The sequence below is a fragment of the Aricia agestis genome, chromosome 17 (assembly GCF_905147365.1).
Source record: "Aricia agestis chromosome 17, ilAriAges1.1, whole genome shotgun sequence".
NCBI classification, from domain to species: domain Eukaryota; kingdom Metazoa; phylum Arthropoda; class Insecta; order Lepidoptera; family Lycaenidae; genus Aricia; species Aricia agestis.
Window position 1 is genome coordinate 10,572,006 of NC_056422.1, and position 18,096 is coordinate 10,590,101.

Genomic DNA, 18,096 nt, shown 5'->3' on the forward strand with positions numbered 1-18,096 from the left:
TGCCAGTTTTAAAATACTTAAATAGTTAAAATAACGGTATTATTTTACTTAAACTTTGCCGACAAGCGTGTCTGTTTACCTATTATTTCAAAGTTCAAACCTATTGTCTATATGGATAATATTTTATATTATTATTATTTAATATAAGTACATAGTTTCATTGTTAATGAGTTTTGTTTATTTTTCAAAATTCTTTATTAATCATAATAATAACTACACATACAATTGGATTGGCACAATAATTATACTGAAAACATGCAATTTTTAAACTTACAGGCTAAGTGCACCTCTTAAAGTTATCTGCATGAATTTGTGTAAAGTTTTTATCACACCATTTACAGCACTTCACTTGTTTACATTGTAATTTACACGTAAATGCTTAGTTAGCAGTTTACTTTTTAACCGACTTCCAAAAATCGAGGAGGTTTTCAGAGGATTCGACTGTGAATATTTTTATTTTTTTTATTTTTTAGCGCCAAAGAATTCATAATACATTTCTACCTATTACATAATATAGTAATTGTTACGCAACCTACCCATTACAGGCATACATAATATTTGAATTCATACTTAATAAAAACAATTTATTAACAAATAAATACGGTAGGTTTACTCGTCATTAGTTAATTTAAATTATTGTATCATAAAATTAAAAACTGTCTTTAAAAACTGCAAGTTAAAACACATCGGAAAATGAAAAGAAAAATATAGAACAATATGGAATTATGCCGCATAAAACAAATATTTCAGAAGTTGCTGTAAAATATATAAAATATTATATCAATTCCCTTCGTTAAACGAAGAATTTCCTTTAAATCTAGACCACTTATCTTAATGGTCGACACAAATAAATCGCGGGCATTTTTGAGGAACAATTTTTTCTCGGAGCCGAGCCTGGGAAAGTATGCGGTATGGTGGCAGGACCCACGTGCCCCGCGATGAATGGGCACGGTTGGGCACGGCTAGGGCACGGGCAGGGCACGGGCAGGGCGAAGGGACGGGGAAGGGACGCAAGGCTTCTGGCTTCTTTCAGGGCAGTACGATCCGACACACGGAGGCATGCGCGCGCGCGTGTAGTCAGTTTACATTCACAAGTGAGCGCGATAAGGTTAGGATTTTGAATATCGAATATTTTGACTTGTTTTTTACTTTCAAAATTTGAGAGGCATTAGAATTTAGATTAAAAAGTTTATTTTCTTTTTTTTTAAATTAAGTAATTGTTTTAACAGATAAACAAAGATGTCGCCCGAACCGGCACCGTTGTCGAAGACTGCGAAATACAAGAAGATAACAAAACCCCTGTTGGAGAGAAAACGGCGCGCGCGCATCAATAGATGCCTCGATGAACTCAAAGACCTCATGGTTGGGGCACTGGAGGTAAGGATTTTTTACTATCTATAGACAAAAATAGATTGCGTTGTGTATCTTGAGAATAAGATTTAAGTAGCTTCAAGTCTGAGCCTTAAGCTCTTTTACTTCGTGTTTTAAGTGGTGTTAATTAAAATTAATCTTTAGTTTAAATTTGTCAAATTAAATATTACAGTATTTTATATGTTTTTAACTGTGTAGAATGTAGACTTAATCAGATTTACAATTTTGATCCAATTAAAAGAAGTGAGCAGCTCAATATTCTTAATTGTTCTCATTAAAACGGTAAATAAACTTTAATGTGTACGTTTAATCGTTTAATCCACGCATCGAACAAGATCCATAAACAAATACATAATTGTACGCGCAACCGGTTACTTTAACAACAAAAAACTTAATAGACTTACGGTTAAGGCGAGCTGTAAAAACTAGTCGTTAAATTATGTATGCTGTTGTAAACAATGGTTTATTTTTGTCACCAGATCGACGACGATAATTTGAGCAAGCTGGAGAAGGCGGATATCCTTGAACTAACTGTCAACCATCTTACCAAGCTGCATCGCCCCAAAGACCCGGTTTTGGAAGCCAAGAAGTTTCAGGCCGGCTTCGGCCAGTGTGCCGCCGAGGCCTGTAGATTCATCATGAATATACCCGAATTAGACGCGAAGGTCAGCCAGAATTTAGTCGGGCATCTCTCCAGACTGATCACTTCGCAGCCGCTGTCCATCCAAGTGCCGGAGAGACCGTCCTTCTCTCCTCCCGGCTCTCCTTCCTCCGTTCTGTCAGATAGACAGCACTACTACAGCGATCAAGAACGGTCTTCCTCGGATGCTGAAGACTCAATCTACTCCGAAAACACATCCAGACACTACGCCCGGACCAAACCTGGCCTTCTGACGACGGTGGACAAGGTACCGCACGAGGTGAGCCGAAACTACTTCAACAGAGTCCCAGTGGAAGCAAAAGACATGATTCTCCAGAAGATAAGACAACACATCATGGATAAGAGAGGGAACGACGTTGTGACGGACCAACACGAGCAAGCACCTTACGAAGACAGATACAGAAATGACCCAATTCATCCAGAAACATACGCAAACGACACCTTGGATCTACGAAAATATAGGTCACCTTCCAAACCTGAAGTGACGATACCACGAGTGTCTCCAGAAATACCAGAGAGGAAACCAGAACCGCCTCCGGAGCGCGAGCTGGCGATGGACTACAGCAATCTGCCGCCCAAGAAGAAGAGAAAGCTGATTGAATACCAGGAGTACAAAAAACAGGAGGAGGCGAAACGGATTTTCGAGCAAAAAGCGGAGCGACCGCCGACGGAGTACCAGGGTGTCAGACAAGAGGAGATGAGACACAAATTGTACAATCAGCCGAGAGAATGGGAGCGCGGCTTCTATTACCAACAAAGGGGCAACTCGCCCCCCGCCGACGAAAAATGGAGACCCTGGTAGAACTATTGTGATAATTCTCTTCCAAGAAAGCTTTAATTCGTTATACGTGCCTTATAGTTTAAGATTTTATTGTGAATTTACTTTGGACAGTATTTTTGTAATACTCCTTTATAGTCGTTAGTTGTTTAATGTTTACGCTTTATTTAATAGTATTATTGTATAGTGCCATGAGTTTGATCTCGATGTCTTCCGAAATGTAGGTTTGTATTACATTATTATTATTGTGATTACCTATGACTTAAAATAACACATATTACACATGATTTAAAATAACATTTTCTTTTCATTTACCCCATCTTACCTTTCCGATGATACTTATCACTTATTAAGATATTAAATTTCAAATTCAGAATTTTCTAATTAACGGTTATATTTTAGAATTATCAACAAAACTAAAATAATACTGGTTGATTAGTATTAGTGACCATAAAAAATATTAGATTGTAATCTCCATGCCAAACTTTATAAAATTTTAGTTAAACTCACCGACCACACAACCACGTTGTCGGTGGTTAAACTGCAGGGGTAAGAGAAGTACAGGCCACTCATACCTCGCAGGAAAAGTAGATTTTCCACTTTCCAGTGTATTAGTCAAAACAAAAGAAAATACGCATGTTTTTTCGTAGACAAATTAGCTAGAAACAATAATTTTACTCTCTCAAATTCACTTTCTAAAAGTGACTTTTGGCAAAAGTTTTCATTTGATTTTCAAAATTTACAATAATTAGGCTATCAAATAATTAAATCAAATTTTTGAGGAAACACGACCCAGTGAATAAATTTTGGTTTTCACTTTTCAAAAAGCGTTTGACTTTTTACGGATTTGCCTGAACGACTTTCTTTGCTTTGCAATACTCATTCTATGTTTTTTTTATTATAAGTTTATGCTTTTTTGAAACAAGTAGCGACATCTGTTAAAGCATTCCTTAAAAAAATACATAGCCATAGTGACATCTATGTAACAATGTAACAAAAAAGTTGCTTGGCTGTAATTGCGCCATCTATTATTAGAGGTACAAAACAACTCGACTTGCAATGTTAGTTTTATATACATCCACTAGATGGCAGTTTATCTATATAAGCGCCATCTATTTCCCCACTTTTAAAATTAATAGTAATACTACTGATCACTAGATGGCAGCACAACAGCATATGATGTTTAGTTTTGTTTTTCAAAGCTATCAGTAAATAGATGTCGCTGCAGAGTGACATGTTTTATGAACCATAGTATTTTCTGACAGTAGTGGGGAACACAAAAACAACTTTACGCATTCATTCATCCAACGACATTCACAGTCAGGCCGGCTCGGCGGCTGAACGCGTGATGATTGGCGCGCGATAAACGAACTTATTCGAATTTCAAATCGATCTGACATTTGAACGTTGACAACAATATTTTTTGATGGATGTTTTGTGGTGTTTTATATATTTTAACGATGAATTGTGAAGTGATGTGTGATGTTTTGATGTGTGTTGGGCGATGCTAGTGGGTGAGCATACGCCGGCACCGCGGGTGGTGGCCGGCTTGCGAAAACTACGGCCCGAGCTGACTCCGGGCCCCGTGCCCACGCCAGCTGATCCCAGTATTAGAGTTTCAGGTAGGCTATGGTACCTGACAAGGAAGAATATTTTGGAAACAACCATTAAAATTACAAGTATATTCACACACTTTGATGACTTTATGATGATGGATGACTAAACAGATGAGTAAATAAGCAGGTTTCTACAAATTCTATGAATTAAGTAGGAACTTAGAAACGACAGAAATACTTACCTAAAACGTGCCACAGGCTTTCCCATAGAAGTTTAGACAACTTCTTAATTGTAAGTAAAAATTTAAAATAGCAAAACCTATAAGTACCTAAGTATTTACGTTTTAAAATCTATAATTATTCAAATATAGTAAACCTACGTCACACAAAAATTAAAACAAAACATTACAAAACCCTCGATTTGCTGAACACACATGGTGGCACATCTGGTGACCAGCCCAATGAGGTCTTTGGCCGATCTGAGTGATCAGTCATTCACACGCAAAAAATATCATTGTCATAGCGTGATTATTATATTGATTTGCATCAAAACTAACACAGTCACTACGCAAATACAACACAGTCATTTGCTGTAACTCAGATCCTAATCATTATGATCTGCAAAAAAAAAAGTCGACCAAATAAATGTACGTGACATTTTAATTATTGTTAGCCATTGATTTATATGTACGCTAGTAATATCAAATATGTATATAATAAAGTCAATGTTGTTAGCATTGCAACAGCCAGTAAAAAATCTTGAATGTAAAAACCTTAGAAATAATCGCGAAATATTATTTCATACTAAAACGTCTTAAAAAAGTTTGAAAAACTCTGCGTTAAATAGATCTAAGTTTTGCAGAAGTCTGAATCTTCATTTTGAAAAAAAAAACAGTAGGTTGACCTGGCGCGGTCTCATCTCAAAACAATAAGTTTTTAGTCAGAAAAAAAATGGAATTTTTTTTATTTTGACTATTGCAGCTTTTCCATGGAGGTTTTTATCAGTTAACACCATCGACCATTGACCATTGCAGCTTTTCCATAGAGATTTTTATCAGTTAACACAACCACTACATTTTAACACTTAGGGCTTTTTAAAACTCGCTGGTTTTCACAGTTCAAACCTTTTGCGGTTCCTTGTGCCCTTTGTTCTTACCCCTGAGCCCTGGGCCCTAAAGAATGGTCTTCACAAAGGGCTCAGCTGTTTGACCCTAAATCACGCACCATTAAACGATAATATTTATAAATCGATGAAGAATTTTGTATAAAAAATCAAAAGACGGCAAAACGATTTTTTCGGTTTTTGTATTGGGATTTGTGACTACTCAGGTACAGGAGGAAATTTCACGAGAATGATGAAATGATTTTGAAATTGGAATACATTCAAATGAAAAAAATATCATATTTTATCCGATTCGCAATGCTTTCATAATATCTTTACTTATAATAATATTATGATACAGTAGATGTCAGAAAATACCTAACAACAGGCACACACTAGGCATTAAAAATAAACCTAATTTACAAATTAAAGATGGCACTTCAAATAAATTAACAAACAATTACAGCATTTGTTGCTAAACCGATTAGAATGCAGTTCAATTAAATAATCAGGCTTTTAAATGACAAACGATGTAATTACTTAATAGGTGCAATTGTTCGCCTACATGTTGAAAATGCTAATTTCGATGACTACTACTATTACTTATTAGTTATGAGTAAAATTATTGTACACTACAACTACTGTTTTATTACAGGCAGTAATCTATTCAATAACGTTTTATTAACTTCTAAGGTTGGGTTGCACCAACTAACTTTAACTATAACCCCCGGTTTCTGAAAGGTCTGTCAAATCACTGATCAACTAACACTGCTGTTTATTTAACATGGATGTCAAATCAGTTTGAGTTTCTGATACATTGATCAGCCGAAAATTAACTAATCTATGATCATTTTTAATTTGACTAGCGATTTGTTTGTTTTCGTTCATTGCTTCACTATTAACTATCAAAAATGCAAATTAAATGTCAAAAGAAGGAATTGCAGACTGTCATTGCTTTCAAAAATGTTCTGGGAATTTCAAATATGATACTTTTTGAAACATTGATCAGACGAAAATTAACTAATCTGTGATCATTTTGATTTGACGCGCTGATCAAATTAAACTAACTAACCGTGCTTCTAGCAACCCAATTGTTACTTGACAAGAGATTTAACAGGCGATTAGTTAATTTTAGTGTTGATCGGCCTTTCAGAAACCGGGTGTAACTGTAACATTAACTTTAACTTTTACTTTAACTACAATGCAAAATGTCAAATCTTTGGTTAAAGTTAAAAATGAACGCCATCAAAACGCCATATTTAACCATTACCATAGAGCTCGACAATTTTTTAAATGCACGTGGCGAAAAAAGGAACTAACGCTGTCAGCATACAAAAACGCCATTTATGACATTTCTCCTTTACCAACAGCTCCCCCGCCCACGTTCATTTATAACCTTGTTGGACCAGCTGTCATCTGTCAATTTCTCCGGCCAAAGTTAAGGTTAAAGAAGAAGAAGTTAAAATTAAAGTTAAATTTACCGTAACTATTAACCATAACTTTAACTTTAACCACACCTCTGGTGCAACCCAACCTTAATAAACTTCTAGTAGATACTAAAATAATATTCCCAGTGAACTTCGTATCTCTTCCCTCCCGATATATCTTCCGGACTTCCACGAATTCTTCAAGACTAAAATCTAGCCATCTAGCCAAATCGCTTCAGCCGTTCTCGAGTTATAGCGAGACTGACAAAATTAGTAATAAATTTTTATTTAACTGGATATTTTTCAAAAATATGTTTCTGTTTGTCTGTCAGCTCTCGTCACTATAAACCATGGCCACCAACCCCCTCCCCCCTCTACACAACGCGCCCATGTTTTCTGGGTGTCTTACCCTTAAGGCCTACAGCGGCCACAAGGGGGCGTTATCGCCCACTTTGGGAAATTCATAAATAAGGGGGCAAACGAGCAAACGGGTCACCTGATGGTAAGCAACTACCGTCGCCCATGGACACTCGCAACATCAGAAGAGCTGCAGGTGCGTTGCCGGCCTTTTAATTGGGTATACGCTCTTTTCTTGAAGGTTTGCAGGTCGTATCGGTCCGGAAATACTGCTGGTGACAGTTCATTCCAGAGTTTTACAGTGCGCGGCAGAAAGTTACGCGAAAAACGCACTGTGGAAGACTGCCACTCATCAAGGTGATGAGGATGGTATGTTTTTCGCGTGGGACGATGGCGAAAAGTTGCAGGTGATATGATTCCGAACAATTCCTCAGAGCACTCCCCGTGATACAACCGATAGAGGATGCAGAGTGAAGCAACATCTCGGCGTAATTCCAGGGGGTCCAAGCTGTTTGAAACACTATGGCAGTCAACAATTCGAGCAGCCCTTCGTTGGATACGATCCAGAGGGAGCAGTTGGTATTTTGGCGCCCCTGCCCAGAGATGAGAACAATATTCCATATGAGGCCGAACCTGCGCCTTGTAGAGTTGTAGGCGTTGGTCCGGACTGAAGTACTGTCTCGTTTAAAAACATTTTAATGACATTTAAAACAAAGGTGCTCTGATTCCCGGAAAATTACATACAAAATAGTTTGTATCCCGGAAAATCTTTTAAACGGAAAACGAATTGCTGCGCAACTTGGCCATAAGGATAAAATAACACAAAATCTTAATTCTTCATCTTTGTCACCACTCACCAGTCACCACTGACCGTAAAGCGTAAAGACCGGTCTGACCTTCAAAAAGTTAACAATCAAACAGTTCAGACAAACGTCACGTACAAACCTCGTTAAAACAAATGTTACCTTATCAAATATTGAAAAATATTGTATGATAGTATACGTATGAGATACGTTTTGTTTAGGTACTTGGTGTTATCCGTAACTTAGTTCAAGCAAAAAGTTGCTTATCGCGCGAGAACAGGTAGGTGTTTTATCTCAGGTTTGTTTATTTTTACGCCATAATACGGGAAATTTAAAAAGTTTAGTTTTGTTTGAAAAAATGTAGGTCCATTAACTTTCAGTCAAGCTTTGATACAGTCTTGACATGGGCGTACCCTGGATCATGATGACGATGATCCCTACTAAGTATCTTAGTATCTCATGTAGTACTTTTATAGATAATGTAGTACCTTCATAGAAAAAATATCCAGTACTTAATTATGAGCGATTCTTTAACAGAAGTCGTAATAAGACGATTTGCCGAAGACCTTCGAAAATTACTTTTGAAATAGACAATGTATAAGTACCTGGTTAAAGAAATTATACCCCCCCCCCCCCCCCCTAATAAATATTGCACAATATCTGACTTTAACAAACATTTTGTGTCGCAATATACAAAATTACCCTGCGGAGTACTGCAGCTGTAGGGTGGGTGCCTTAACATTAGATCGCCAGAACAAGGCGGCCCTTTTTAGCATTTAATAGTCGGCAGTAGAAGTAACTATTTAGGGTGGGTTGGACCGTTGCGGTAGGTTCTATCGTACCCGCAACTCTGCCTTAAGCGATGAGTGGAACACCATGGGGTTGTAGTGGGTAGCAGGAGTCCCACATACCTCGGCCGATATCCCCAATTTGCCGGGGATGCGTAAAGCATTTCCGTTTAGGTTATCGTCAAATATTATGGCGTCCATTGTGGACTTTTACTAGGAATTTGACAGTTCATGTGACATTTTTTTATGGTTAAAGTTAAAGTAAGTTGGGGCAACCCACCCTTAGTAATCAGTGGCAGTAGGCACTCCTACATTTAAAAGTAAGTAGTTTTAACTCTTCTTCAGCTGTAAAGCTGTTGCAATATCGTGATGACTTTAATTGACTTGTATGCGGAAAATTTTAACATCGTCGCGCACGCAAACTTCGTTTAGCGCTAACTCGTTACAAACGTGATAGGAAAATTGGCGATATTGCTCGATCTGCTCGACCTGTATCACTTTTGTTAAATATCGCACCGTCGTCATCATAATCATTTTGTGTTGCTGTATAGTTCTGCTCTAAAAAAAAGTCTATTATAAAAATTTAATCTCCGGGCTCTACAGCCTGTCCCTAAACGTTCACGCCTAAATCATTAAACAAATTAACTAAATATGATATAATTATGTACATTGTACTGTAAAACTGTTCAAGTGCAGCGAAAGGACATTGAAATGTAACCTTGAAAAAATTAACGGTTCCCGCGCGCTTAAGTATTTTCGGCTTAAAAAGTCGCGAACATTATAATTGTCCTAACTTTTCCTTCAAACATGCGACAATCTCGTGTGCTAACGGAAACGTATTGCACAAAACCTTTTCGCCTTGATTCTCGAGGCCACGGAGTTTTAGAATGTCAGCTCCAGCTAACTATTATGCGGGAAAAATGGTCTGTTTAAAGTTTAAACTGTTTCCTTGCGAGTGTTACCTTCGTATGTTTTAGGTTCCCCGCACAAATAGCCAAAAAAAGTTTTGTCCTTCTCTATCAATACTGTTTATATCTTTATATCATAGTAGACTTTGCAGTATTGCAGTTCTTTAGATATTCTGAGTATACTGAGAAAATCTGCGTAACAAAAATTCTAAATTAGTTGTTTGTAAGAGGTAACAGAAAGACAGACAATTTCGCATCTATAATGTTATTGGGCCAACAAAGATTTTGCCGTACGCGCACACTTTGCTCTACTTTTGAAGTATGCTTGTAGAGTTGTAGAGTGTAGACCAGGGGTCACCAATTAGATTCACTCGGGGTCCATTTTAGGGAATGAAATGTACTTCGCGGTCCACACACATTGTAAAAAAATATATTTTGTTTACATATCAATGGGAAAACTAACAATTTTTATTGCTTGTTTGGAATAAAATTGGTGCAAGCTATTGACATTAAATTCTGGAGATGTTCATCAGTAAGTCGAGACCGAAATTTATTTTTAACGAAGTTCATCTTCGAAATGCTTGGTCCGCACACAATGGGTCGGCGGTCCGCCATTTGGTGACCCCTGGTGTAGACTGTAGACTACACTAACTGCAATAGCTTTACCGCCACGCGTATTTTTAGGGTTCCGTAGCCAAAGAGTAAAAACGGGACCCTATTACTAAAACTTCGATGTCAGTCCGTCTGTCCGTCCGTCTGTCCGTCCGTCTGACCGTCTGTCTCCAGGCTGTAACTCAAAAACCGCTATTGCTAGACTTCTGAAATTTTCACAAATTGTGTATTTCTGTTGCCGCTATAGCACCAAATACTAAAAACAAAATAAAATACATACTTACTTATGGGGGGCCGATAAAAATGCCGATAAAATTACTTTGTTGTATGGGAATACAACAAACGATTTTTTTTATTTTAAATCTTATGATATCCTTAATACTTAGTTTAAATGGTTAAATTCAAAGGTTTGCCTTCCTTATTTCATTGTCACGGTCACTCAAGGTTAATTAGTATTTTGCAGCGTTGTTTTTTGTAGTACGGTCGAGGAAATGATGTAGTCAACAACTTGAGGTCAATGAACTGAAGTATCGTATTTAGGTAACTTGGTTATTCGAAATAATTGCAATAAAGTTATTTAGAATTTTTGATTAAGACCTCAAATTTAATTAGGATGTACTTAATTTAAATTTAATATTAACCTAGATGAAAAATTTATTTTATTACTAGATACATATACTACTACACTGCAATAGAATGAATAATTATTGTTTGTTAGTATGTAGTATACATATTTACATAATTATTATACTTACTTCAGGTTTTTCATAACGACTTAATAATAATTTATCATTTTTAAAAACTTGTATTTTCTTAATCCAAGAGTGTCATTGGTTACTTACTATACCGTTTCAGTCCTACCAATTTTCTATGGCGTATCAGATGTTACAATAGTCCCAAGAAACTATAATGTTATTATCATGTATCTCATCTATCTAAACCACCAGCAGCACTAAACTGTCATCTGTCCTACCATCATCTAACTCTCACCCCTCTTTCCAGGTGTTCTCCGCCAGTATTACAACGACGATGATGTATCCTGGGCGTGGGTTCGCGCCGCCGTCCGCGGCGGTTGTCTGCTCGCGTGGCGGGACGGGACGCTGCCCCGGCGGCCGGCAGCGCGGCTCCCGCTGCGTCACCTCCACCTGCGAGCCGCGAAGCTGCCCAACGCTTTCCAGCTGTCGCGGCTACGGGATGACACTTCGGTCGCAACGTTTCAGGTGGGTTTCGGTAGGATGTGTGAGGGGTTTCAGTAGAACAAATGAGAGGTGTTTCGGTAGGACATTCAATTGAAGACGAATTACGGTAGGACATTTATGACAGGTGTTTTCAGAAAACATCTGAATAGCATGGTGTTTCGGTAGGATATTTAATTGGAGACGAATTACGGTAGGACAAATGAAAGGTGTTTCGGTAGGACATCTGAATAGCATAGTGTTTTGGTAGGACATCTTCAACATGGACATGCGCATTGTTGTAAGCCGTAATGCGTTTTGTCATAAGACTAAAGACACCACTTGGGTGAAATATGAGGGACGTTTCAGTAGGAACTAGGACATGTGATTATTAGGGTATTTCGGTAGGATATTTAAAATGTAAATTATGACGTATTTTGGTAGCATTAATTGACTATTTAACAAACAATAAGCTGGCTGCCGTTTTGAAGTTTTGGCTTATCGCGATCTTAACACGTTGTAGATTTGTTAAACTTAGCTATGATTTATGACATTGCATTAAACCATAAAGAAACTGCACAAGCTACATAACTACTACTGTCTTAGGTCTATTATCCAGGTACGTAAGTAGGTTAGTCATTAAATTCCTATGTTGGATATGACATGATGCAACTATGCATATTATCATATTGCACATTACGTGTTGACATTGTAATGTGATATTTCACGGCCGTCGATCAGAGCCCTTGGCTGTGTAGGACGGACCATCGGTGTAGGATTAATAGATGCACTAGAACAGTTACACGCAACCTGCAGCCCGTCGGGACTTTATCAGTGGTCCGAGTAAAGTTAAACCAATTTTAAATTCAAGGTCGGCAAAGTAGTGCAAAGTCGTAGTGAAAGTGATGTTCCACTTTTAAATCGCTTATTTTAAAGAACGTAAGTAACAGGAGCATCCATTGGAACCCGAGTACTTTTGGGCGCTTTTTCTGTCATTAGGGCTGCCATGCGTCCGGATTTCCCTGGGTTTGTCCTAGTCTGAACTGTCTGGGGAGCGTCCGGCCGGGTTTTTGAAAAGTGTCCGGGTGAAATCCGGACACTTTTGTTGAGAGAAATCCAAATTTTTAGCCAGGCAGCAATAAACGAAAGATAAAAACTCGCTTAGCATACACACTTTCTCTCTTCTTTGATCAAAATCATTTTTACAAATTTTTGTTGGATAAGAAAGATGTTTTAGGAAAAATTGGTAAGACGTAATCGTAAATACTTTTTAATGGGTGTCCGGAGAATATTATATTATGATCGAAGGTGTCCGGGGAAAGAATATCCGCGCGCGGATTTGGTACGGTTGGATATAACGTCATGCTTCTAGCTGCTGCGCGCGTGTTGCCCGCAAGACAGGAAAATCATCTATGAAATTATAAGACTTCAACCGCATCTCCGCAACTTTCATGCGGACCAGATACGCGTGCGGACTGCGGGCGATGAGTGATGACACGTATTGTTTTTATGGTCACCACAAAAACGGTTTCATTCTACGGAAGAATCGACATACTGACAGATTTTGTCGACAAAATAGCGGATTTCCTTTGTCTATTCTTCCGTAGAAAGAATCCGTTTCTATGGCGACCATGCTACGCCTGCAGAAGCGCCCTACCCTTTAAAAATGTTTTCCTAATTATTATTATTTCTGATTGGTCTAACTCCAAAAGTCAGTCGATTGATGTATGTCTGTACTGAGTCCGCACTTCATATTGCAATATTAGCAAAATAATATACTGACTACTTAACTGATGTGTTTCGGATTACATTATAACTTACACCTCATGATTACACGGTAGGTGCACAAAGCAGTGTCAGATTGCGCAAACTAATTACTAGTTACTACAGACTTGTCATGTTGTCTCATACGTGTACTATCGTGCGGCATGATACGTTTCTTGCTAAATGTTGTTAGTGAATGAAGTTGATAAGGAACTTAAATGTGGGACAGCCGTGCTTCTTCTGACTCTATATTATCTATGGTTCTCTCAAAAGTCAAAACACTATCTTTATATAGTGTTTTGACTTTTGAGTACTATAATTCTATAATTCTATTATATGATATACTTGAGTACTATAATTCGAGTAATAGCTACTGTATTGTTTTAAATGATAATTAGAATAATAACCATAACAATTTAAATGTACTTTCTGCAAGTCTGCAAAGATTAACGTCTTTCAAATATATATTTTTTTACATTAAGATAAAAATAAAATTATAGCGAAAATATTTATTCATTTATTATGGAAGTTATATCACATCAATGGCAAATTCCTGATATAATAAATAGTGACCACGTGCCCATTCACCTTCGTATGCAAGTGTTCACTGACACACATACGGCGCGTTTAAAGTTATTTTACCTGAGGGCTTCTTTGATAAATGACCTTATTTCCGCGGCATAAAGACCCTGTTAGAAGTAATATATTATTATTTTTAATACAGTATAGTATATAGTCAGTATTATAATACACTAGCTGTCCCGGCAAACGTTGTTTTGCCCTAAAATGATTTTTCCTGTTTTCCTGCTTTTCTCTTGAAGTTTTTTCTAAAAAAATTTCTATAGACCTCGCGGAGCCCGAGACCTTTCCAACGAATGCAAAACTGTGGAAATCGGTTCACGCGTTCTGGAGTTATAGCGTCAGGAAGGAAAACCCGACTTATTTGTATTAATAGATAACGACTTTAGTTCTGAGCTGCCATTTGCGCAAACTCAGCTTAGCGGTGTTTTGGTAAAGCAGCATCATTCGAATTTCAAATTTGAATTCAGAATTACTTATGACACTTCAATTTGTAAATATTAAAAAATAATAGAATTACAGGACTACATTTTTGCAGACAGCTGTTGCAAACATTGTTCAAAACATTAATTTTTATTATAAAGACTTTTAATATTAATAAATATTGATGTTGAAAGAGATAAAATTATCTAAAGGACTTTGTATAACAATTACCTACCTACTTATATTTTTTTAATTCGTAAGTCGGAACATTTGTCAAATGACACTGTATTTTTTGGTGCTTACCTACATGATATATTTATAGATGATTTTTGTCACACAAAAACAATTCCTCAGAATGCTGAATTAATTGTGTTTTTATGTTACCGTGAAGTTCAAAAGGATCTTTGACGTAATGTTTAAGTAATTATTCTGTTGCATGCTTGACTAATCTCGTTGTTTACCGATAAATAAGACGTGACAACATAACATACAAACAAATTGTATGTTAAAAGTAACTTTACCTTGGAGTTTCTGTGAGTATAGCTCTTATGTTGTCGGCTGAAATATTATATCGGAGGCAAAATAAATCTAAAGAGTTTGTTCTATCGGTTCTTGTCTGTGGATCTGTCATTGTCTGTGGCCTGTCGTCACGAGCGTGCGAAGTGCCAGAGACAATAAAATCATATGTCACACTCGCATGTTAAAACAATAGGTACTTAGTCTTAATTAATCAATGTTGTTATCACGCTTTTAATTAAGTTTTACCGACTATTAACCAACAATTTTAGATATATCTTTCTTTTTGGAAATATCTATTGCAATGTTTTAAATTACAATACGAAATATAATTATTATTATTATAGCCAAAGATTTCAAAATCCAAAAGAAAAAAATCTTAAAATCTTCCTAAAAGGACATACTTACCCAAAGTGCTGTCTTCCAGTTCACTACACTTCTTCTTGACATGCCGTCTATTATAAAACTACTTCGTAACTATACGTCGTAGACCGTCCAAAGTAAATCTGTTGATTGAAGACACACATAAAAAGCTAGAAACATTATCTTATATATAAAATTCTTGTGTCACAATGTTAGGCCGCGTACTCCTCCGAAACGGCTTTACTGATGCCAGTGGGTCTGAGAATCGGCTTCTGGGTACTTTTTATATTGATAAGTGCATTTGTTGAATAAATCATAGTAAATTATTACAACTCGAGACTGACGGCCACCATTGTATGTGCGACGGGATAGCGATGGACGTTGCCATGGTGACATACTTATTTAGTCACTTCAATAAAATAATACGGGCGAATACTTTATATGGCAAAGAAACGGGACAGCTAGTAATAGATAGAAATTAGACAGTCTCGGAACTCGTTTGCGGTCTGCGGATGTAAAATTTGAAAGGAGGCCTTTATTTCGCCAGAATCTTTATCACATATTGACGTTTTTGAAAGTTTTTTTGCATAAACCTTTCGGGTTACCCGGACTTACATAACCTGGTACCGTTTCATAATTAATGCGGATTAAAAATCGTCGCATTTACTAATAAGACCCTATCATCTATTAACCTAGAAAGGAGGGCTTTCACAATTTGGGTCCTGTCACAAAAAAAAAACCGGTTCATGTGTTAAAGAATCTACGATTAAAGTAACCACTAGAGTACAATATGACGTCTTCAAGACATCCCCTCAAAAAATTCCGTGAGAATTGTGAATAGACGAGAGTACATCGCGCGTAAATCATTGTCCCTTTGTGCTTTATTCTTTAGTGGCCCTATTACCATGAGAAGGGCTAGATAGCGAAGGTGTCGACAGGATATCCCGAGATCAAATGAACAATCGCGACTAGTTTTGAGGTCAAATCGTCACCCTTCCATCGCGAAGCGGTTGAGCTATTTGCATTTAAATTTTTACGAGCCAACTGATCTTTTTGGATCATATTTACCGTCCCATTAAAATTATACTTTTATGACTAGCTAGTCATAAAAGCTGGTTTTGTTGTCAGCGCAAAAAATTTGAAATTCGAATGAAATAACGTATTTTTTTTGTTGCAGGCTTGTAACGCGACGGAATACGCCCGGTGGGTGCGAGCGCTCTGTGTCGAGATCCTCGGCCAGACACCCCTCCCTCAAGTGAGATTCCTCGATGTCCTGTCCGCTACGGACACCCGCAGCCGAGAACCAAAGAAAGAGGCCTCGGATACGGCCTCCTGCCCGCCCCGGCCTCCGCCCAGGGCGAGGAGAAGGCTGATCACGGCTCCCGAGACCTTCGTTCCCCGAAGAGACCACTCCCCGGCCGCCACGGACGAGGGCATCGTCGTAGAAGACGACGACTATGATTCATCGTCCGACCGCAGCCTGGATCTCTCCCTGGACGCCCTGAAAAGCATTGACGCGGTCGACGCTCCGCGTAAGGCCGAGATAGTTAAGTGCGACAACTGCAGCAAGCTCAACTCTAGTCCTCAGCACCACACGCTGCCACGAGCTGCTAGGAGTGAATCCGTGCTTGGACCACACCGGTACCTGAAGCGCTGGGAGGGTTCAGGGAGGTCTGATAGAAGCAGATACGCGATAGAAGCGGCGAAGCGGAAGGCGGTCTCCCTCGAGAGTCGGGCTCGGTCGTGTTCGCCGAGCGCGCATGAGGTGGTCTCTCAGTATATACCCGTGCGGGAGAGGCGAGCGCTGTTCGAGTCGCTGTCCCAGAGCGGGGGCAGCTTGGCCCGAAGCAGCGAGCAGCTGTCGCGGCCTGTTGAGGCTGAGGCGACGCCGAGGCGGGCAGCTTCTCTACACGATCTGCAGGCGCCTCCAACGCGCTCTGTCAGCGATCTAAGGCAGTTCTTCGAGGCAGTCGCGCGAGGATCCGCCTGCTCCACTCTCCAACGGGAGGTGCTGCCGCCCAGCCCCGTGCTCATTCTGCCTCCCTACACTTCGCTCACTTGCGCCTGATCTTTTTTTTTGTAAATATGTAAATATGGCGTTGACCGCTCCTCCCCAAGTCGCTTGTTTTAAGACTGTTAAAAATATTGTTTTATAGTATAACTAATATAATGAACTTATTATATATTAATAGTTGTTTTATTGCTCCTTTTTCTGATGCTGATGGCTGCTTAGTAAGTATTTCTATCCGTAGGTGCTGGTTCTAGTGGTAGGATTTTTTTTTTAAATGAAATAAGGGGGCAAACGAGCAAACGCGTCACCTGATGGTAAGCAACTTCCGTCGCCCATGGACACTCGCAGCATCAGAAGAGCTGCAGGTGCGTTGCCGGCCTTTTAAGAGGGTAATAGGGGAGGGTAGGGATGGGAAGGAATTAGGGGAGGGTAGGGAAGGGAATAAAGTAGGGGATTGGGCCTCCGGTAAACTCACTCACTCGGCGAAACACAGCGCTAGCGCTGTTCACGCCGGTTTTCTGTGAGAACGTGGTATTTCTCCGGTCGAGCCGGCCCATTCGTGCCGAAGCATGGCTCTCCCACGTATATAACTCTAAACACCAAATCATAAATGGCGTATTAATCATCCATAACAATTAATTGCTTCAGCCGTTAGCGCTAAATTGTTAGCGGTATTAGAAACCAATCAAGTTATGATTTGCCGTCATGCCGCGCTGAAAGGCTGTCGGTATTTTGAACGGAACATAGGTCATTGCATAAACGATTGTCCGCTTTATATAATAAAGTACGTCAATCGCCAACTCTAAGGTTTCGACAAGGCTATACTGCATGGTATTGCAAAACTTGGGCTGGATCGTGGAGCAGTTCTGACAGACATTAACCATTTGAAGTAAGTTATGTAG

General features: G+C 38.7%; 2 protein-coding genes across 2 annotated transcripts; both read left to right on the forward strand.

Moving 5' to 3' along the window:
* The first annotated feature begins 1,042 nt into the window (after window positions 1-1,042).
* On the forward strand, window positions 1,043-3,072 carry LOC121735486 (protein hairy-like). The gene is made up of 3 exons (XM_042126326.1): window positions 1,043-1,108; window positions 1,230-1,377; window positions 1,851-3,072. Exons 2-3 carry the CDS (start codon window positions 1,240-1,242, stop codon window positions 2,832-2,834), a joined length of 1,122 nt encoding a protein of 373 aa, XP_041982260.1. The 5' UTR covers window positions 1,043-1,108; window positions 1,230-1,239; the 3' UTR covers window positions 2,835-3,072.
* Window positions 3,073-4,129: 1,057 nt separating this feature from the next.
* LOC121735482 lies at window positions 4,130-17,353 on the forward strand. The gene is made up of 3 exons (XM_042126323.1): window positions 4,130-4,432; window positions 11,366-11,583; window positions 16,361-17,353. The coding sequence occupies exons 1-3, from the start codon at window positions 4,315-4,317 to the stop codon at window positions 17,249-17,251; spliced, it is 1,227 nt and encodes a 408-aa protein (XP_041982257.1). The 5' UTR covers window positions 4,130-4,314; the 3' UTR covers window positions 17,252-17,353.
* Window positions 17,354-18,096: the final 743 nt, after the last annotated feature.